Here is a 22,970-nt window from a genome sequence, read left to right on the forward strand (position 1 = left end):
AGTATATATATATGTCTGTGTGTGTGTGTTTATGTATGAAAGAGAGAGAGAGATTCTCTTAAAATATTATACGTACCTAGAGGCAAGCTTCTCAGACTGCTCTGTGGAGCCTGGGGTGGAGTATGGTGGGCTGTTTCTACTTTGTTTAAAATTTTGGGCTGCTTTCTAAGAGTTTTCTTCTTTTTTTGTGAGGAAGATTGTCTCTGAGCTAACATCTGTGCCAATCTTCCTCTGCCTCATGTGGAACGCCCCCACAGCGTGGCTTGATGAGCAGTGCTAGGTCCGCACCCAGGACCTGAACCTCTGAACCCTGGGCTGCCTAAGCAGAGTACACGAACTTAACCACTATGCAATTGGGCTGGCCCTGTTCTAAGATTTTCTTGAACAAGTGGTTCCATCTCTTTAAAAAGAGAAAAATAGCCAGTGAATTACAAGAGTCTTCATAGGGCTTAGGTCTAACACTCTAGATAAGTACTGCCCTCTGATTTGGGCAGGACGAGTGTGGTCTTGGTGAAGAATAGAGACACAGGCCTGTAACATGACAGTTTGGGAACAGCAGGGGATTCTGTGGCCAGAAGTTGTTAGCTCATTCTCCTTTTTGAAGCCACCCCCCAGAAAGGGAATGCTTTAGTCATTGTGTTAGGTTTTCTGAAAAGCTTGCCATTCTGATGAAAGATCCCATATGGCATTTCATTGATGTGTCGACTTTTCCTTTGTCCAGAAGACAAGGGAGATCTACAGCCACTGAGGCCCACAGAATAACTGTAAGATCTCTCCTGACTTCTTGCAGAAACCCCGTCCTTGGTGGTTCCCTTGGAAGACCGTGTGGTATCTGTGGGAGAAACGGTGGCTCTCCAGTGCAAAGCGACCGGGAGCCCCCCACCCCGCATCACCTGGCTCAAGGGGGACCACCCTCTGAGTCTCACGGAGCGGCACCACTTTACCCCCGGCAACCAGCTGCTCGTTGTTCAGAACGTGGTGGCAGAGGACGCAGGGCGATATACTTGCGAGATGTCCAACGCCCTGGGCACAGAGCGAGCTCACAGCCAGCTGAGCATCTTGCCTACCCCTGGCTGCAGGAAGGACGGGACCACCGTGGGCATCTTCACCATCGCCGTGGTGTGCAGTATTGTCCTGACGTCCCTGGTGTGGGTGTGCATCATCTACCAGACCAGGAAGAAGAGTGAGGAGTACAGTGTCACTAACACAGGTTAGGCCACTGCTGGTTGAGTTTATTTGCAGGGGAGGAGAATAGCAGTGACGTTTGTGAAGGAAACCAGGTCCAGAGGCTTTTTAAAGAATTTCATTATATTCAGAACTCTAGACCCTTTGGGAATATGGAGTCATTCTGGATAGCTGAGGCTTTAGTCTCACTGGCACCATTCTAACTTCCAGAAATGTAACGTTAAATGCAAATACTCTCAAATATAGGTACATTATGAACTCTGCAGTTTTCTGAGGCATCTATGGCACGTGCTTTGTGGCCACGTGGTGGATTGTTGGTGCAGTGACCTCACAGGGCCATGCTTCAGTTAGGTTATGTCCCTTCCCATTGCTGTTCTCTATCTTTAATGGACTCAAGACATCAGATTGCTACATTTTTTACACCTGGGTGTAGAGTAAGACTAAGCGGGTTCTGGGCAGGCCTCTCCAGTGCGCAGACCCCATGCTATCTCTCTGCACGACCTTGACAGCTGCTGTGTCTGGGCCTGACAGTGAACATGTGTCTCAAAGGACTGGGACCCCTGGTATTTGATTGTCCTGTCTCCTTGCAGATGAAACCATCGTGCCACCGGATGTTCCGAGCTACCTTTCTTCTCAGGGGACCCTTTCTGACCGACAGGAAACTGTGGTCAGGACTGAGGGTGGCCATCAGGCCAATGGGCACATTGAGAGCAATGGTAAGGCCTCAATGCCTAATGCGACTGTGTCCCCATGAGCTGGAGGTGGCCTCCAGCCCCGTCCCAGGGCAGGGGCATGGCAGTACATTGAGCACGTTGGTTAAACTAGAAGGCTGCGTGACTCAAGCCTTCTCCTGGGTGTTTCTGGACCTAGCCTCTGCAAGTTCTGCAAGGTTTACAATCCCCGTCCCCCAGGCCCTACTGGGCTTAGTGTTTCCTCGTCAGGGAAAGGTACGATTGCCTAACATAAGAGCTGCAGAGGACGTTAGAGGGCCTGAAACTAATCCATTCCTTCAATAGGGGAAGTGCCCAGGTCTGCTGTGTTCCAGGCTGTCATACTGGAAAGCTCTCCCAAGGGAGAGCTACTTCAGAGGGGGAGACTGTATCCTTGTTTGGGACAAGTTTACCCTTACAAAGAACTGTTCATTAACATGGCTCTGAATGCTCAGAGGCCTGCCCCTGGGGAAGGCAGTATTAGAAAATGTTCCTTGCCCAATAAGCCACCACTGTAAAGAGCATTTGAAAGAATGACTCTGTCCCAGGGGCTTTGCCCTTTCTTTTCATAAGGCTTACTGTGAGCTGGTGAGCCCAGCGTTTCTAACTGGGTGGGAATCTATTGCAGGTATTTGCCCGAGAGATGCCAGCCTCTTTCCAGAGGTGGATGCTCATGGCATTACGTGTAGGCCGCCAAAGCTCTGTGTCGGCTATAATAAGGAGCCATGGAAAGTGATGGAGAAAGCCGATGGGATGCGTGGTCCACAGAAGATGGGTATGAGATACTTCCATCAGGAAAAGTATTTCATTTTTGAAATAAAAATTTGGGTTGACTTACTCATTAAATGAAAGGGGGAGACACATTATAGGTGTAAGACTATCCCACAATTTCATATTCAATATAGAAACAGGAAGCTCTGGCCTGCCTCTCTTTTAATTCCAGAATAGGGTGTCTATGGTATGTATGGTGAGCCTGAGCATGAATTTTCTAGATTTATAAGCAACTTAAATAAAGGATGAGGCCCAAACAAAAGTGCCTTTTCACCAGGGCTATTTTGAGGCTAAATTTCTGATTGTTCAGAAGACTCTTGACACTGCATAGTTCCTCTTTCAAATGGGATCACATGGGATGTTTCTTCTGCGGTCACAGTAGTATGGCTGCAGTCTCTGATTAAGAAATTAATCTGAAACATCTCAACATGGAAGACCCAGTCTTCATCAATAGCTTCGTATTTGCCCGGTCCTTGTTCTGTGAACATACGTGAAGGAGAGGAGAGTTTTTACAGAGCTGATGTAAGCAAAGCTCTGGCCTCACAGCAGGGGAGTTAAACAGCCTGTTCTTTACGTGGGGAGGGCAATGGTTCTAATCCGTGTCTCGCTCTGCCCCGCAGAGCCCAGTGGTCCGGCTGTATGCGGTGACTGCAACACTGAGATGGACAGTTACTCCAAGGAACAAGCCTTCTGTCCTCAGCCTGTGTCCAGAGACAGTACACAGCCAGGTACACTAAGCAGCCAGGAGCCCAGTCGGAGTGACCGAGAACATTCTCCACATCAGCTGAACAGTGGGACCATTGATGGGTCCCACACCAACTGCAGGGGGTCCCTCTACCCCAGTAACCACGATAGAATGCTGACATCCTTGAAGAAAAAGCCAGGGGCACCTCTAGATGGGAAAGGTAACTTTTCACTGTCTCCTGAGTCACCAGCGGAAGGTGGGGATGGAGGGAGAACATAAACTGCCAGGCTGGAGGGTCTGACGTGCCCTCTCCTTTCTCCTAGGGGCCTCCTCTTGGACTTTAGCAAGGCTGTGTGAGCCAGACACCATAGACCTCCAGCCTTCCTCTACGTTAACTCCAGGCAGTCCTGAGCTCACAGAAGCCTCCTCAGCCTTTCCTCCTGTCCCCAGTGAGGGCCAGCACTTGCTTCTTTCCAACGGACACTTCCCAAAAGCATGTGACTCCAGTCCTGAGTCCACACCACTGACAGGACAGCTCCCCGGGAAACGGAGCGTGCCACTGCTGTTTGCACCGAAAATCTAGGCTTTGTCTACCTCAGCTCTTGTCGTGTCAATCTCTACAGGAAAGAGAGGTAGGAGAGGCTGTGAGGAAGCTTGGGTTCAAGCGTCACTGATTTGTACATAGTTTTAACTTCCATGTGGAGTACCAGCAGTTTAAAGGACTTACAGCTGAAGCACAGAAATGCAAGAGGCTATTGTGTACAAAAGGCAGAAAAGTATTTGATACCATTGTACATAAGAGTTTTCAGAGATTGCATATATATTATTATATATCTTTTACAGAGGCTATTTTAATCTTTAGTGCATGGTTAACAGAAAAAATCGTACAGTTTTGACAATATTATTTTTCATATCAGGTTGCTGTTTAATTTTGGAAGGGGGGATAGTTCTGGTGCCTTAATGCATGGATGGAATTTACAGAAGCTGAAACCACATTTGTTCCTAGGAGTTTCTGGGGGGTGGGAAGGATGGAAAGTCCTTGGATTCGTATTGCACTTGGTAGGACAGACCCCTTGGATGCTTTACAGTCAGAGATGTCGTTGGCATTGGAAGTAACTCACGTCAGTACTGCTTGTGTGTGGATGCTCTTGCAGCGAACCTCCCTGTGGAGCCTAGAGGTGCACGTCAGGCACCTCTGCAGTGAAGGACTTTTTCTCGTCGGTGTAAGTGCTTTCTTTAACAAGCAGAATGCGCGTTGTTAATCCACCGTAAGCAGTTGGTCCGAACAATTAAGCACTGCCTTTCTTCCTTCTATGATTCATGTATCATTCGAGAGTCACTTGAGGCTTTTTAATAAGATACAGGCTGCTGGTGTTGGTACCTGTGGATTTTTCAATAGTGATGTTTTAGTTCTGCCAATATTACTAATATTACATTGGCCTTGGGGGAGAAAAAGGATCGAGTCCTTGCTTTTCAGGGCTAGCTTATCTCTACTGAGGATCCGGAGCAGGCCTGTCCATGTCCTTCCCTGGCAGAGGGACCCAGGCTTGGACTGTACAAGATTTCTTAGCCCTTGACCTGGGTTCTGGGTATATTTGCACTTTTGAGACCTGCAGCTAACCATCTTGTGAGTGCCAATGTGTATTTCAGGAAAAATTACATTGAAACAAATAAGGTCCTTAAAATCTCAGAAAGCAAGTTCCTTTAGCTAAAAAGCTGAAGGTGAGTATTGACAAAATGGTTACCTATGTTAAATTTTACTGTCAAATCTCATCACTGTTCTGAAAGGTAAGCACATTATTTAGAATTTTGTCCTCAACAGTTAACTGATTGTTACTTCCACAAAATATGTGAATTTGCTGCTTCTGAGAGGCAATGTGAAAGAGGAAGTATTACTTTTATGTACAAAGTTATTTATTTATAGAAACTTTGGTACAATGTACATTGAAAAACATGTAAAATATTGAAGTGTCTAACAAATGGCATTGAAGTGTCTTTAATAAAGGTTCATTTATAAAATGTTAAGTGTGTGTCTGGGGTCATTCTTCTCCCTGCATTAACCAGCATTGCTTCAGCCCATTTAATTCCAGAGATTCGATTCCCTTACAAATGCAGTCATCCTTTAATTACCTTTTTTCCCAAAAAGGAAAAAAAATTTAGCCAAAGCAGAATTATATATACTATTGCTTCAGGGAAGACATGACACCACTAGATGCCTGAGATTTTTCTCTGAAGTTAGTTTTCTAACACCTGGAACTGATTTGTCAGGCTCTACAATGGTGACCTGCCCCATTCCATCCCTTCTGTTCCCAATGTTGAGCTTAAAACTCCAGCCTACAGACCTTACTGATTAGGAATGAAAAGAACACCACTTTTTCCAAAGGCGGCCCAGGCCCGCCCTTCCAGTCTGAAACCGAGAAGAGTGCACTCTGGCTCAGCTTCCTCAGAGGACCCCTGTGCCCTCCTGCCCGAGGCCAGCTGGGCCCGCCTAGTCACTTGAGCTGCAACTGCTTGCTTGCTTTCACACACCACATGGGCCGCTGGACACTTCCCTGTAAAACAATACAGTTGTTTTTTATAGGTGAAATCTGAAGGTAATTAACAGCAGCAGCCTGGTTCCCCAACAAGAATGCCTGCTGTGCACCTGTAGTTCATTCTCTTTAAACAAAGCTATAAGCTTACACAATAGGAATCAACCCAGGGAGAAACGCACCCCACATCTGTAACTTTTTCCCTGCCTCTCCTTCCTTTGCCCAGTCTAGCCATTCTTTTACAATTATAACCATATCTGCCTCTGCCGAATCCACTATCAGGTGGCAGGAAATGAAAGATCAGATACCAGATCAAATAAAAGTTCTGAAGGGCCTGGACTCAGCGTTACCAAACTCATTTATTAATGGGCTCTGAGAAAACTGTTCAAAGTACTGCTGTGGATGTCATTTTCTCTCTTTCATAACTTTCTGGCAAAGAGGCTGATGACGTCATTCCAGCCAGCCTGTAGCATGAAAGACGCATTCTCAGTGTTGTAATCGTAGCAAAATTGGATTTTAGCACTGAGTTTTGTTGTTCAGATGGCCGAACAGCTGCTCACCGGAAGGCAGAGAGTTCCCACAGCAGTACCCTTTCTTGACAGAAACGGACGTGGGGCGTCTGATTCACGGGCTCTCTCTGCCGAGTCTGAGCAGCAGGCTGCGAGTCTGGTCATAACCACCAAGAAAGATGAAACCTCCCAGACTGATTGCTGCCATTCGAGGGAAAACACCTGCAAACAATCTGGGGTGGGGGGGAAGCAGGAAGAGAGATTTTAAAAAATTGTGTGTGTGTAAAAAAAGTTAAATTCCAACACCCACAGCTTGCTCAACTCAACACCCCATGCTCATTAAACCCCACACAGCACTTAAAATGTGTGTGTGTTTTCCTTTTAGAATGGCACTAAATTACATTCCCAAGGAACTTGCTGAAGTTTGAGCACAGCTGTTTGTTGGCTAACGTGCCGAAATACCAAACAGCTTACTTGTGCGCACTCACAGTGAAGTCAACTAATTAGTCAGGAGTCACTCTGTCCCCACAACAGTTCTCTTTCAGACTTTTAGACATTTTGTCTTTTAGAGATGATGAAATTGACCTTTTCATAAAGGAGTCAACGGGCTGACTCCTAGGCAAGGCTGCAGAGCACAGCCCCGCAGACATCTACGGTGGTCCCTGGGTGTTTAGAGATTTTTGGACGACTCAGCTGGTCCTCCCAGAGACTCAGCTGCACTTTGTCCTTAGACAACAAATGTGATGCCACAATGGGAAACCAAATCTCCATGGATTCCCTGGGTTTTTCCTCCTCTAATGAAGGACAAGAAAGGCCAATGGGCTCCAGCTGGGAAGGGAGCAGCACCTCCTTGCGGGTTGGGTCACCAAGCACTACAGAAGGCCAGTCACCATCAAAACGGCAACTTTGAAAGAATCTAAGAAATGCAAAGTAAATGCATGCTTTAAAAACGCTCCCACAACTATGCACAGGTATTCACAGATGTTCATCATGGCATTGCTCGTAAGAGAGAAACTGCCAAGAATCCCTGTCTGGTGGCATAAGTTTGCCAGGAGCAGCTGTACAGTGCACAGACACAGGGGAGTCTCTGCAGCCGATGAGAATGAGGTAGTCCATAGGTACCAACACAGATCATACACAAAGTAGGTTCTGGAAAGAGAGGTCCCAAAGCCACCTGTGGAATATCACTGCATGTTTGACAGATATGGCAGCAATGTGTCCTAAACTTTCTCTGGAGGGTAGGAATACAGGAGACATTCCCTGCCTATATTTCTGTAATAGTTGAACTTTGTAAGCAGAAAAACAAAATTACAAAATCATAGTGAGTGGATTTACTAGTGAAAAGACTTCGGATCACGTCTAGGGGAGAAAAGCGGAAATGGTCAGGTTATGCCAATAGTAGTGTGTGTACCCCCAAGGTATAGGAGAAACCTCCACGACAAGCTAAATGGCGGCTCACCAAGAAACTGGACAGGAAGGAAATGCCTGCGGCCCAGTTCACCGCGCCCTGGCTGCTTGCTCTCTGCGTAACTTATTGGGAGAGGTCAACTTGCCTCCCTTTCGTATGTAGCATTCAGCACTTCTCTGGAAAACAGACTTTAGAGTAGTTTTAGGGGGCCCTTAATTTAGTTAGCTAAGGATTTAAATCAGTAAGATACTACACAAAATTAGAACCTCTTTTTCTTGTCTAGAAATAACCATGAAAATTCTATAGAAGACAAAAATACACTTGCAGGAAAAAAGTTGTTCAGCTCAGCATCATGCAAATTGCTTTTACATGATGTGGTTGGTGAGGACAGAAACTCACAAAGTACTGCTTTGAGGCCACTGTGTCCTGGCCTGAAAAACAGATTAATCTCCCTGCCCCTGCCCCACCCAGGGAAGGGGGCTAGCAGAGAGGTCAGCAGAAGCCGAGCTGTGGAAGACCACATGTGCCACAAAATTCTCCCTCCCTCACTGACTTATGTCTACAGCCAGTGTCTTGTTCAGCTTTTGCTGCTAATAAGCTCAGCTGCTCCTGGCAAGAGGCAGATGGAAGCACTTTATGGTTTCACTAGATGACAATTGAATCTATTAACATAATTACAGCCTTAAAGGAGAGTAATTTGTACAGTGAGCGCCCCAACCAAACTCGGAGGCAGACTTGAGTAGAGCAGGGCTGTGTTCTAGTGACCACAGATCAAATGCGATAACAAACGTAAAGCATTTGGCACAGGACTGGGCACCAAGGGGGTGCCCGCACGACAGCAGCAGTTACTACACACAGGCCACAGTCAAGAAAAACCAAAGCCAGTGGATCAAGAGAAGGAAGGTAGGAAGGAGGAATGCAGGATAAGCAGGCTTCCCATCTGCTCTCTGGCTACTAGGCTGAATGAACGTGTGGTATTGTTATTTCGGAGAAACCAGTTTGCCCTAGAGCACATATTCCAAATATGTGCCAGGACGAGGTCTTCCTGTGTGTTAACCAACACAGAGAGACCAAGGGTCCACAGCACCAGTCCGCTGCAAGGTGAGGAGACCGCATCTGCCAGGCAAGTGGAATACTCAGTCGACTCGGCAGGGGTGCTCAGGGGTGGCGAAGGAGCCAGCGGGCTCTCCGCATGGAAACCGGGCAGAGGAAGCAGGCCGAGACCCCTCAGGGCTGAGGATGCCTAGGACCCACATTTGCAGGGGGTTTTCTGTTTGGTTGCTTTTTGTTACCGTTCTCTTATCAAATTATTTGTTGCCTTTTATCACATTAATAGGAAGCTAACAAACACTGTCATTTCCTAAGTGATAAGCTTGGCTGCCTGCAATACTCTGCTAAGGACCACACTGTGCATACTAATGAGAGCCCAAGACTTAAGAAGCTTCCAGAAGATAAGCAAAAATCCAAATTACCTTTTCAGGGCTGACAGTGGGGACAGATAGGCCCTTGGCATTTTTATGATACCCCCCCCGCCTATAATTCTGGCACTGCCTAGCTAGGTAGCATCAACTACACGCAACTGCAACAGGGAAGAGTTCGTTTCAATCATCTACTCAGGGAAATTCCTTCTCTACAAGCTTTCGGTCGCCACGGTTTTGAAGACTGTGCCATCCCCACACATCACCACTTTCTCAAGAGAGGCAGATGGGTCCAGCTTGACACCGGCTCCACAGAGCTAAGGTCAAAAGCAGAGGTTTGACCAAAAGCTGCCGTAGAATCTAATGTGAACTCTAGTGAAACAAATAAGATAATGAAATTCGGCAGTTTGACTCCATGATCTAAAACAGTGACTGCATGCACCGTCTGTGTGTGGCCTAGTCACTACCCGAAACACTAAGAATCTTTCACCTGCTACTCAATCAGCTGCGGCAGAGCTCATTTTCCTCTCATCATTTCTGTGCTCAGTGTGGAGTTGGCTTTGAAATCAATGTGCTCAGCTATGAGCAACCAGATTCTTATTTCCTCACAATACATTAGCCATAGAGGGCCGACTCATGGCGTGCAAGCCACCACCCTGCCGTTCCCACGCTCAGTTAGTCCTTTCTGGTGGACCTAGGCCTTGTCTCAAAATCTTAGTCCTTCAGGCAACCAGTGTCAATCCATCAGAGTTGTCACGCTCAACAAAACCATCCAACATTCTTTTCAAAGTTGGAAACTGTGAACAGAGGATGGGGCGATTCTCCCGCGAAAGGCTTCCCTGGAGCCTGAGCAACCTGTTTCCCGTTCCCCACGCCATCAACGAGCTGAAATAAAACCTGCTGAGTGTAGCCAACGCTACGATCGAATAAATGAGCAGCACAGCACTGCGGTGAGGAGGGGTCTCTGCCGCAGCTCTGCTGTTCACGCCAGCCAAACCCTGCCATGAGGCGCACTCCCGACCCGCATGAAAGGAGGCAGCTTCTTTGCTCCCTCAGGAAAATACCTGGTCGAGTCGTCCTAGGAGAAAATCCTAATTTCTCATATCTGTACAGATCCCAAGATTTAGATAATTTTACAAGTTTATGTTGTAAAAACCATGTTAAAATAACATTTTGAAGAGAGAGCATTTTAGCTGAAGAAAAATGAGGCTGAAAGTTTGAGGCACTTAGCTGATAACACAGAACTGTGGATTTCACGCATTATGGTACGTTGAAAGCAATATGTTACTACTAACAGTTAAAAGTACCCCAAACCACAAATGCTTTCTTCTAACTATGTTACCCTTGCTCACTTGCATTCCCACATTTCACAGCTGGACCAGTTTTACCAACGCTGCACCCTAGAATCTGGGAGGCACCACACACGTCAGGCATCTAACATTAAGATGGACAGGCTAAGAATCACCTGGCTAGAACACTGCATCAACCTGACTGTGCGATATTATCTCACACAGCAGCATCAAATAAGATGTTTTGTACAGTATAAATAAAGAGACCCCCTACGCAGAAGGAAGGAAAGGTATCTTTTTAACATGAGGATAGAGGAGGAAGAGCCAATGGAGAGGCAGTCGAGCATGCCTGTCCTTACCCTGCCAGCCCTTGTGTCTGCCAGACCCCGTGCAGGGCAGAGAGGACATTCCCACTAGCCGTGACGGAACCAGCCTGCAGGAAAAGACAGAAGAGAAAGCCATTACCTTCTGAAACTCCCCAACTCACGGCTGGCTCTCACATATCCTCCATTGCATGGCTCCTTACCACCTTCATCTAGGACACGGTTTCAAACAGCCTGGGGAGTTTCTCGGGAATCAGGAGCCTCTCCAGCCCAGAAACTCACCGCACCCAGGAAGTACTTTTTCTAGGTTATTGCTCTCATTATCAAACTATGAGCAGAGTTCACCCAGATAATTCATGTACAACTATTTAACACGAAAAAGACTGAAAGCAATATTAATTGGTCTGAAAAGGATGGGAAATAATGAAACTTACCTAGGTAGCCTTCTAATAAACACATTAAAGAGGACTATGTTCAATTTAAAACACGACTGACATGCTTAGGTTTGGCCCTGCCAACATACATACGAGAATTCTGCCCTTATTTGTTCCACTTTTCCACAAGGGTATGACGTTTTACTTTTTATTGTTTTGGTCTAGATATATTACGTGCATGGCATTCCCTGAAGTCTCGGTCTAGCTTTTTTTAAAGCAGTTTTTTCTTTCTCATGAAATTTTTTAGACAATTCTGACAACTGTCCTAACTCAGCCAGTTTAGGCCACGCATGCCCAGGGGCAGAGCCTCTAGCTCACCTGCTGCGGGGCGTGAAGCAACTCGACTCTGAGCCTCAGGTCTGTCACCAGTACAAATAAAGGTTATGTGAAAACAGTATCACCAGGCAGAGGCCCTATCAGCCCTATTTGCTTACGTAACGTAGGTGAAAATGCTTTTGAAAAGGTAAAATGCTATACAGACACTGGGCACAGCGATTACTGTGGCTATTGTTTGGTCAATGTCTGTTTCATCAGTGGTTCAACAGGCAGCATAAGGCCGCCATTACAGGAAGTGTATACCACTGTTCTCCACTTTATATACATATGCGCCCTTGTGCTAACAGATAGATACAAGCATCTGTTGTGTCTACGTTGCATTATTTTACCACTTACCTTTGCCAACATGATTCTTGTTTTTGCCACATCCAAAGGCGTGGTGACTACAGCTGCGAATCCACCTGTGTAAATGAAAATACCCAACACACAAGTGAGGTACTGTTTACTGTCTTACATGGTAATTTATAAAGTTTATTGTATAATTCCTCATAACTCTGCCAAAATCACTTATCATTATGTCCACCTGACTGATTCAAACATAGGATACACAATGCAAAATCCTTATCCACATGCTCCATTGCTTTGGTAGTGATGTCTAACTGCATATAAAAGCAGTGACAAGAAAATGTTTTATACACTCAGGTGAAAAAAACAAGGCCTCACAATATATCTTGCTCTTACATGAAGCAACAAACAAACCTGTGTGTGTACGTGGGTGTATGTCTACGGTCAGACCCCACTCTCTATATGAGCCGCACTGCTCCCAATGCATCTCAGAGGGCCCACACCTCCTATGGGCCACTGGTCTTTAATCCAGCTCCCAAATGCTTCTATTGTTTCTTTTCTGAGGCAAAAGGGGCAAGCAGAAACATGTGTATCACTGAAGGGATCTTTGGTATAAATAGCTGGATTCTTCAAGTTAAAAGAGTAAAGCTTTCTGTATTTCCAGGCTTCTGATAACAGGCCAGGTAGAGTAACAGCATTTCTAAGCTCCCTCCTGCATCTTGTTAGAGTCAGTCTTGATTCAACAGGCTTTCTTCCTTACGGCTTGCTTCCTACCTTCTCTCTCATGTCCTCTTTACTTAAATACCGTGACTGCCAAACTGATTTTTTTAAAATCCACACATTTTCAAGGGGTCTATATCTACAGACAGAGGAATAGGAGGACTATTTTTTTTTAACAGAAAAGCACAGTATATGGCATCAATATTTTATTTAATATGATACAAAGATATATTTTAAACTCCAAGAGGCCCTAAGGAGATAGTAATAATAAACCCAAAAGGGCCTTCCAAAGATTCAGCTTCCATGAGCGAGGATGGGCAGTTTTACAAGGGCTGAGCAGAGCAGATGTGCGTGAGGGATGCTCCAGAAATAGCACCCCTCTCCCTCTAAGTTTAGTGGCGTGTGGACAAGAAGGTCATTTGATCCCTGCCAAATATCTTTCTAAATATGTTGCTGAAATAAGATCACTACACCGAACCTCCTCCATGTGCTAACATTTCTTATGATGCTGACTTTTTCAAAGATGTAACCATTTCTGCTTTTATGTTCCATTTTTTATTACCCACGAGTGACACATACCTTGGGGCTAAACAGTATCAATAACATGGATATTAGAGGCCCTTGTTCTAGTCACTTTTGTGTTATGAATACGTGAAACGTGTTCTTCCAGATTCAAATGTTGCCTGAAATTCAGAGACTTGCTAAACTTTGGGTATTTAAAAAATTTGTGGACCCAGTCCTGAAATCCTATTCTTTGGATTTCTTTTAACCACAAATTCTGCCCTAAAGGATGAATATTCTTTTAATTATAGAAAGGGGTCCAGGAAGGCTTTGCACCCATTAAAAAAAAAATCCTAAGAAAAGGCGGGCAAGGAACGTAACTACCCCAAACTCCCCACCCAAAATCTTATGGTCTTTTAGTTTCCCTCACTGACTGTAAGGGTTCACAGGGCCCAGCCTGAAAAAACCATTCTTCAGAATTAAAAAAACCCAGGCTTAAATCCCTGCTCTACTAGTTGACTGGCCTCAAGTAAATTACTTGTTCTCTAGTTAAAGGACCCTCTGAGAAAGATCCTCTTACTACCCTATGCTACCAGTGGGGAAAGTGAAGCTCAGAAAGGTGAAGTAACTCGTAGAAGGTTTTACTTAGTGGAAAGCTGAGACATGAACTTGTCTGTCTGACTCTAGAACCCGAGCCCTTGGCCACCAGGTCTTCTAACGGCCTCAGGTTTTATCAGTAAAATGCAGATAGCACTATGACACAGGGATTAAATGAGTCTATGCAAAGTGTCTGGAATGCTGCCTGGTCCACGCTACTGCTCCAAGAAATTAGCTCTTTTCCAGACAGGCAAAGATAATGTGCAATTTCCTTCATGTTTCTAGCCCAGCACACACAGTAGGCTGTCAAAAATGCTGACTGGGTGCCCTGGACAAGTGTCTATAGTTTTTACAAACTGAAGATTTCAACTTGTCCTCTAAAAGGGAGCTAATGATATTTTCTGTTACTCTATCTGGCACGTGGGTACTTTCATTGATTAATTATTTTATCTCATTTGCATAGTTATTACTATTCCATTTTACAACTTGCCCAGGCCACACAGATGATATGGAGCTGGGACTCAAAGTCACATGTATCTTGGCTCCAAAAGCAGTGATCTTTCACTATATAATGGCTTTGATACAAGATAAGAGATTAAAATTTGTCCAACTATAGAAACTCAGAAGTGCATACACCATTTTCTTATTTGAAAATGTTCACCCTAAACCAACTAAAAAGACTGAAGAGTTGACAAGGACATCATCCGTCCCCTGTCTGACCACTCAAGCTTTTATGAGTCACCTATGTTGAAAAGTATCTGTCTTCTAATAAATTTGGATACTGTAAAATCAAACTTATTTTGGCCATTAGCAAAAGTTCACCATTCCTTTACTGTGGATGCCTGCCAATATTCTCTGAGAGATTTCTGTTTCATGAATTAATATAAAGAAAAGTTAAAGACAAAAACACATATGCTTAAATAGGTCCTAATTTTACTACCATGATGGAACTGTATTTTTATGAAAGTTATTAATAAATCAATTAGAGTGTCTTCAAATATCAAAGACCGCTTTGGGTCGCAGTCCTCACAATGTTTCTATGAGGCTGCAAGGAGGACTTGTGAAGACCGTGTAATAGAGTAACTGGCCATAATGGAGACGGGCAGGGGACCTGTAATTTCAGTTAAAAGGTAGTTATTTTCTACATTTTACTTAAGGGAACTATAAACCACTGGTAATAAATACAAGGAACATGCTAACATATTAGACAGGAAATAATTACTTGGTACCGCAACCGTAGGCTGCTTTAGTGCTCAAATCACACGTGAAACAATTTTCTATGGGCTCCACTAGAGTTAGGCTTTTACTGAATGTTAGGCTAAGTACTTTCAAGGACCAGATTCAGGGGAGACCAGACTTTTACAATGAAACAGCATCTCACATGTCCTTAAAGAACAAACGCAGGTCCTTCACCCTCTCCAGACAAAGGGACCACCTTCCTACAAGAGGTCTGGAGCTGTCATCTCCAAGCAGCAGCGGCAAATGTGGTGGGGGCAGCAGTGGGCAGTGCTGCCATTTGTCAACCCTCCAGAGCCTCCCCGCCCCTGATTAGCCTGGGAGCAAGAAGAACAGAGATCTTTGTGATCTCCAAACGAGTGTCCAGACTTGGTTGGCTTCAACAACCACCACCACAACAAACAGCAAATGTGTTTTACAGATTGAGGCAGACCTTCTCATTTGTTACCCAGATAATCCTTCACCCTATTTTAGAATTTCAAGCCACGGGGAGATCTCTCTCTCTGTCCCTTTCCTTCTCTCTTAGAGAATGTAAGTAGGTGTTCCAAGAAACTGATCAAAGAACACTAGAACAGCAAATACCACTCCAGTAGCAAATGTCATAATTACTTAGACTGAATGATGGTTTCATGTTTAGAAGTTAACTTGAAATGAGGAAGCTGGCAAAGTCCTTTTTTTTTCCTAGTTTAACCCCTGACCAGAAGCCAAGGGAATTTCAGAGCATGACAAGCTATCAACACCTCCAATCTCAAGGGACATTTTTGGATATCTATGCCAAGTAGTTTATAAAACAAGCATGGGCACAGAAAAGTGCCGAGGATGGCACAGAGAGTGGCTCATCTACCATGATTTAAACTAGTTTAAACCTGGAAAAGCACCCAGGACGAGAAAGCTGATTTCTGATGTAAGGGCAAGTTTCATCACTGCCTCTATGGCCGTATAAGGCTAAAGAGTCTGAAAGTGCAGCAAGTGCTGTGGGTGAGCGTGGCAGATCTTAAAGGGGCTGCCCAAGACGGCAAGTCATCACTCACTTCTCTATGCTGTGTAATGCACAGTGTTGCAACAAACTCTTACAGAATATCACTTTTTCACAATTTGGAATATTTTCAAATGATGTTTATCTTTCAGAAAGGTTTTAAAATAGTAAACTTGTTCCTCAGAATCGTTTGTATCAACCAAAATTTCAAAACAAAAGGGATAAAAACGAAAAAGGTATTTAGTTTGTCTTTTGTTAAATATATGTAGACGTACTGACAATGGATTTTTTGCAGACCTTTGACAAACTCCTTCACTTATCAGAATCTCAGCTGAAAAACTAAGATGACTGTATCAGAAGAGTTTTTAAATCTATATGCTATTAGAGAAGAGGATTATGTACAGTAAATTTATTAATATGAAATTATTCTTTCAAGGCAATTGAGAATATGAATTGTGCTGATACTAGCTTTTCATTTTCTGGGTGTTGGTTGCTTCTATTTAACTAGTAATAATTCCTTACATCTGTTCACTTTTATAGCTTACAAAGGACTAATGCAGACATTATCTCACCCATCCCTGAAATAATCCCTTAGCATAGCATTGCTTCTACGTTACAGGTAAGGAAACTGGTGCTCAGGAAGGCCCCAAAGTCTCAGTCCTTAGCTGGGGGCAGAACAGAGACCCGACGACTTTGTAAGCCAGACAGCTCGGCCTGTGCTTGACGAGCGGCTCCGGGCAAACCCCCGCCTGCTCTGCAGCCCAGCTTCCCCGGCTGTCCCTGAAGCACAGTGCTGTGTTGCTGCATCCTCAAGTGAGCCTTCTCAACGGAAAAGGCCTGGCCCACAGGATCCTACCCTACAACAGACGGCTCAACGAGTTTCTGTCTTTCCCCCTTCTGACTAATCTAAGTGTCTAGTACCTATGACAAAGCATTATTTGGAAAAAGAAACTGTAATGAATGCAAATTAACGTAACAGAAATGATGCATTTGCAAGCAAATCTTTGAATGAGCTACACAATGAATGGGACCGGTGAAGATGTGCTTCTTACTTCAACACATGGAATTTTATGGTATCGTTAACTTTAAGAAGTGGCCTTCCTTATCCAGGATGACTAAATGTCCATAATGCTCATTTTGTCCCCAGGGCCCAGGAGGGAGTCACAAAAACTCACATTTCTCTTAGGGACTGGGGAGTAAAGACTCCTGACCTCTGGAAAGTGAATCAAGACCACCTACTCATTTAACACAGCTAATAACTATGTGTCATTTGGAAACAATTACCTGTCATAATCAATCTGAGCTGGCTTCATGTCTAGAGGCAAGATTCTTATTTTTGATTACCAATTCTACTAGTCAATTGGGTCCAATTATTAATAAAGAATCCTATAAAATGTATATTTTCTGTTTTCCTATTCACCACAACAAAAAACCCAATCCAACTACCATTAAACAAATTGGAAAAGAATTATTTCCTAATAAAGTTGACATCCTAAGCCTACAGATCTGTCAATTTATTGGCTTCACATCTACACTAGCCGTTTACAATTTTCTGGCAAATCTCCACTTCAATTTATTTCAACTGTAACTCTAATTTACCTTTATTTGCAACAACAAAATGTATTTCTTAGACTATTAAACCTATCACTTATTAAATTCCTTAAAGCATCTGAGTTCTCATTAAAACCTCACTGGAAAATTCATATGACTTAGTGATGGATAACACCATATTGCACATTGTCACTTTGCTCTGGGTTTAATGTCTAGAAAATGCCCAGATGTTCAGAACACCATATTTTCCACACAGAGCAGTGTAGCCTTCGGTAAGCCGTGGAGCAGCCTCTGCTCTCCTGACACTAGTTAATCTACAGCGCTGTCAAACATGTCACACGAACCGTGAATCATTGCCTTCTGCAGAGCTCACTTCAAGCCCCAAGAACTGCTCAAGGCAGACAGCTGCATGGTTAGCCCCACACCCACAGCAAGTCTCTTCCCACAGAGGACTTTATAAATCATCTTTAAGATAATCCAAAGGCCTGAGTGAAGGCTTTAATAAAGATAAAAAGAAGAAGAAAAATTTGTCAAAAACAAATTGGTTGTCTTTCAAGCAGACCTTTTTAGCAGGTTTTTTTCCCCCTAAGACACTTTCTTTTCTTAAACAACTTGTGGAACTCTCTTCATCTAAACAATCTGGAATTTCTAAAGAATGTTGTTTTCGCATAGTTAATATTTTCACATTTTTCTCCCCCTCTTTGGTCTTTCCCAGTATAATATAATCCTTTGCACCTGCAAAAGCTCCACAGACTGCTGACTGCCAAGAATCCACCACATGATCCTGCCTCCAGGACCAGAGGGCCTGTGTTTAAGGAGAAAGAAAAATACAAGTTATTAAATATTGGAATTTCTCGGAACCTGCTGTGGGTTAGCTCTGGGGATGGGAACTTAAGTGAGAAGCTATTTTGGTGGCATTCCACACTGATGACGTAAGTGATTTCCCAAGGACTTAACTGCATTCGAAAATAAGTCAAAGAAACAAGGGTGATAGCTACATCAGAGTGCTCAGGGGAGACGACTGTCAGAGAAAATGTATGATGTACACACACATATACACACATTTGTGTTATGTGTATAGATAAAGATATATCGTTAAGACAACGGAACATTTTAAATATTTCCCATATAATTCTAAACATAAATACCATAATTTACAAATTAGTCCAGAGCAAATTAGTGTACACCAAATTCTTCAGTTCTTTTTTCAATCTTTATCCTTGCTGTGCATTTGGAGGATGCTAATTCTGTTACTTATCAATTTAAAATTTGCCAAAACACTTTTTGTACTGTCCACGTAATAAGCTAATACTCATGCCGAGTTTCAAACCAGGCAAAATGATGGCACAGACACTATGCCTTGACAGCTGAGAGTTTACGCTCTATTAGAAGACAAGATACAGTCACATCAAATGGTGAAAAGTTTTATGAGTCGGGCCTCGGTCTAAGCTCTGAACATATATGAAACCCCACAGCCCTCACAACAACCCTAAGAGTTGGGTCCTGTTATTATCCACTTTTACCCAGGCTTTCTAACAGCACAGCCTGCAAGTTTTTTAGCTTTACTGAGGTATAAGTGATGTCTAATAAACTACACAGATTTAAAGTATATAACTTGTTAAATTTTGATACACACAAATACACATGAAATCACCACCACAATTAAGAAAGTGAATATATCCCTCACTCCAAAAAGCTTGTTGTGTCCCTTTGTCACCCCTCTTTGCTGCCCTTCCTCATCACCCTCTAAACAATCTGATCTGTCACTGTAGATTAGTTTGCTTTTTCCAGAATTTTACATAAATCTAATCATACATTGATTTTTTTTTAACTTGGATTCTTTGCTTCAGAATTTTTGTGTGATTCATCCACATTACCGTCTCAATACTTCACTCCTTTTTAACTGGTAAGTGATATTCCATCATGTAGATATATCATAATCTGTTCATGTATTCATTTGTTGATGGATATTTGGGATTTTTCCAATTTGGGGCTATTACAAATAAAGCTGCTATAAACATTTGGATACAAGTCTTTATATGGATACACACCTTTATTTCTCTTGTGGAAATACCTAGGATTGAAATGTCTGAACGACATGAAAGGTAGATGTTCAACTTTTTATGAAACTAACAAAACTGTTTCCCAAAGTGGTTGTACCATTTTACCTTCTCACCAGTTCCTGTTTCTCCACATCCTTCCCAACACTTGGTATTGTATTTTTTATTTTTAACCATTCTAATATGTCTATAGTGATATGTCAATGTGGTTTAATTTCTATTTCCCCAATTACTAATGATGTTTAGCACGTTTTCATGTACTTTGCCATCCATAGATCTTCTTGGGTGAAGTATCTATTCAAACGTTTTGCATACTTCTATTAAGTTCTCTGTTTACTTTATTATTGAGTTTTGAGACTTCTTTATATATTCTAGATACAACTCATTTGAAAATATTTTCTCCCAGTCTGTGGCTTGTCTTTTCATTCTCTTAACAATGTCTATCAAAGAACAGAAGTATTTAATTTTGTTGAATACCAAATTATCCTTTTAAGGATCATGCTTTTGGTGATATCTAAGAAATCTTTGCCTAACTCAGGCCATAAAGATTTTTCTCCTATGTTTTCTTCTATAACTTTTATGTTTTCAGGTTTTACATTTAGATCATCTTCCAATTATTTTATTGAAGTCATAATTTTATGAAGTCATAGCATTGTGTAATTTCAGGTGTACATTATTATTTATAAGTTTCTGTATAGACTGCTTCGTGCTCTCCATCAATAGTCTAATTTTTATCCCTAATTATATATATGTGCCTCTTTACCCCTTTCCTCCTTTCAGCCACCCTCCAACCCTTTTGCCTTCTGGTAACCACTGAAGTGTTCTCTTCATCCATGTGTTTTGTTCATCTTCAACATGAGTGAAATCATGCAGTGTTTGTCTTTCTCTTGCTGGCTTATTTTGCTTAACATAATACCCTCAAGGTCCATCCATGTTATTGAAAATGGGACGATTTTGTCTTTTTCTATGGCTGAATAGTATTCCATTGTATATATACGCCACATCTTTATCCATTCATCAGTTGAAGGACACTTGGGTTGCTTGCATGTCTTGGCTATTGTGAATGTTGCTGCAATGAACATAGGCATGCATAAATCTCTTTGAATGTTGATTTCATGTTCTTTGGATAAATATCTAGTAGTGGGATAGCTGGATTATATGGTATTTCCATTTTTAATTTTTTGAGAAATCTCCATTTTGCAGTTTGCATTCCCACCAGCAGTGTATGAGGGTTCCCTTTTTTCCACGTCCTCTCCAACACTTGTTTTTTGTCTTGGTAATTATAGCCATTCTGAAAGGTGTAGGCTGATATCTCATTGTAGTTTTGATTTCCATTTCCCTAATAATTAGTGATGCTGAACATCTTTTTTCATGCGCCTGTTGGTGATCTGTATATCTTCTTTGGAAATATGTCTGTTCATATCCTGTGCTCATTTTTTCTTTGATTTTAGAATGCATTTATTTGTGATTAAAAAATAATACTTAAGCAGAGTAGTATTTTAAGCCAGACAGAGCAAAGAAAATTGTTTTTTTCATATATATATATATATATATTTTTTTTTTTTAATTCCAGTAATATTTTCTTAAATACCTTTTAAAAATATAATCAGTATTAAAGTCAGCAAAACACTTTTTTTGACACCTGGATTATTTTACCACAACCTGGTTACACAGTCACTGTTTTTTTTTTCTGTCAGATGTAACTGACAACCAGTTTAGTCTTTAAGATAAATGAAGTAAGTGATAACTCACATTATAGCAGCTTGTGGAAAATAATCAAAACTACATTTAAAATGCTTTTTTAAAATGGAGATGTCTATTATTCCACAACAGACTGTTTCTGTAAAACAATAGGTTGGCTATGGCAATAGTGACTAAACTACATCCAACGCTGAAGGTAGAAACATCAACAAGGAGAAATACACAACCTAGTTATAACATGCATGATATAAAGGTTATTCTCATATTTGAAAAATTCTCCCATTTTGGAGGAATCCAAACCTTGCCATAGTTCCCTTAGTAGGCAGTGCCACATAAAGTTATTTAGTTAACATTATTACGATCATGGCTTATGATTAAATTCAATTTGACAAACACCTAGATATAGCAGCCCTTGTTTGGAAGTTGGTTATGACAATAGTTGCAGTTTCATTAAAGAATACTTGCCTATTAAGTTTGGTACAAAGCATGAACACTCAGGACACATCAGAACAATACATGCAGTTTGAGAACTCTCTTATCTAAAGCCAGTCATCACTAAATAAGCCATATTCCCAGTCTTGCTTTCCAAATCTTTCCTTGTATTATAACCGATGTTTAAAATGCTTCTTAAAACATCTTTCAGGATACGAAAAGTAAGCTTTAAAAACCAGTCATCTGAATGCATGATGGAAATAAGGCAGGATAGCAGAAAACCAGTGCCAGCTGGGAAAACGTGGGGGATGGGAGGGAGGAGGAGCTGGCCCAGGCTCATAGTGCTCATGGCTAGTGAGGGATCTTGTGGCCGCTGCGCTAGACAGCTTAACCGATGGGGCAGAGACTCTCCAGGCCCAACAGTGAAAGTGCTATCTCCAAAGGCATTTTGGGTTCCTCTGCTCATTTTTTGATAGGGTTTTCGTCGTTGTTGTTCAGTTGTATGAGTTCTTTATATATTTTGGACATTAACTCCTTGTCAAATATATGACTTGCAAGTATTTTCTCCCAGTTGGTGGACTGTCTTTTCATTCTGTTCATGGTTTCCTTTGCCTTGCAGAAGCTTTTTAGTCTGATGTAGTCCCATTTGTTTATTTTTTCTTTTGTTTCCCTTGCCTGAGTAGACACGGTATTTGAAAACATGCTGCTAAGATCAATATCAAAGTGTGTACTGCCTATATTTTCTTCGAGGAGTTTTATGGTTTCAGGTCTTACATTCAAGTCTTTAATCCACTTTGAGTTAATTTTTGTGTATGGGGTAAGATAATGGTCTACTTTCATTGTTTTGCATCTGGCTGTCCAGTTTTCCCAACACCATTTATTGAAGAGACTTTCCTTTCTCCATTGTATGTTCTTGGTTCCTTTGTTGAAGATTAGCTTTTGTAGAAGTATGGTCTTATTTCCGGGTTTTCAATTCTGGTTCGCTATCTGTCTGTTTTTGTGCCAGTATCGTGCTGTTTTCATTACTACAGCTTTGCAGTATATTTTGAAGTCACGGATTGTGATGCCTCCAGGTTTGTTCTTTTTTCTCAGGATTGCTTTGGTTATTTGGGGTCTTTTGTTGTTCCATATGAATTTTAGGATTCTTTGTCCTATTTTCGTGAAGAATGTCATTGGGATTGCATTAGATCTGTAGATTGCTTTGGGGAACATGGACATTTTAATTATGTTTATTCTTCCAAACCATGAGCAGGAAATGTCTTTCCATTTCTTTATGTCTTCTTCCACTCCTTTCAATAATGTCTTATAGTAT

The 22,970-nt window shown here is 42.4% G+C and overlaps 2 protein-coding genes across 9 annotated transcripts in view; one reads left to right on the plus strand and one right to left on the minus strand.

Moving 5' to 3' along the window:
• LRIG1 (leucine rich repeats and immunoglobulin like domains 1) overlaps positions 1–5,376 on the plus strand; it is a 114,502-nt gene extending 109,126 nt beyond the window's left edge. For all 3 annotated transcript variants that reach the window (XM_014859317.3, XM_044755211.2, XM_044755212.2), the window contains 5 exons: positions 791–1,210; positions 1,776–1,901; positions 2,524–2,670; positions 3,287–3,571; positions 3,675–5,376. In XM_014859317.3, the coding sequence (XP_014714803.3) occupies positions 791–1,210; positions 1,776–1,901; positions 2,524–2,670; positions 3,287–3,571; positions 3,675–3,934 (1,238 nt within the window). In that variant the 3' untranslated portion in view covers positions 3,935–5,376. The remainder of the gene's footprint in view (positions 1–790; positions 1,211–1,775; positions 1,902–2,523; positions 2,671–3,286; positions 3,572–3,674) is intronic.
• The window catches only part of SLC25A26 (solute carrier family 25 member 26), a 143,601-nt gene continuing 125,874 nt past the window's right edge, over positions 5,244–22,970 (minus strand). For 4 of the 6 annotated variants that reach the window (XM_014859319.3, XM_014859318.3, XM_070493337.1 and 1 more), the window contains 4 exons: positions 18,201–18,270; positions 11,936–12,000; positions 10,866–10,939; positions 6,223–6,624 (listed from right to left, as the gene is read on the minus strand). In XM_014859319.3, the coding sequence (XP_014714805.1) occupies positions 6,507–6,624; positions 10,866–10,939; positions 11,936–12,000; positions 18,201–18,270 (327 nt within the window). In that variant the 3' untranslated portion in view covers positions 6,223–6,506. Of the gene's footprint in view, positions 5,904–6,222; positions 6,625–10,865; positions 10,940–11,935; positions 12,001–18,200; positions 18,271–22,970 lie in introns of those variants that run through there. The other 2 variants (XR_006517870.2, XR_011496590.1) reach the window with 1 other exon arrangement.

The sequence above is a fragment of the Equus asinus genome, chromosome 21, assembly GCF_041296235.1.
Source record: "Equus asinus isolate D_3611 breed Donkey chromosome 21, EquAss-T2T_v2, whole genome shotgun sequence".
Lineage (NCBI taxonomy): Eukaryota > Metazoa > Chordata > Mammalia > Perissodactyla > Equidae > Equus > Equus asinus.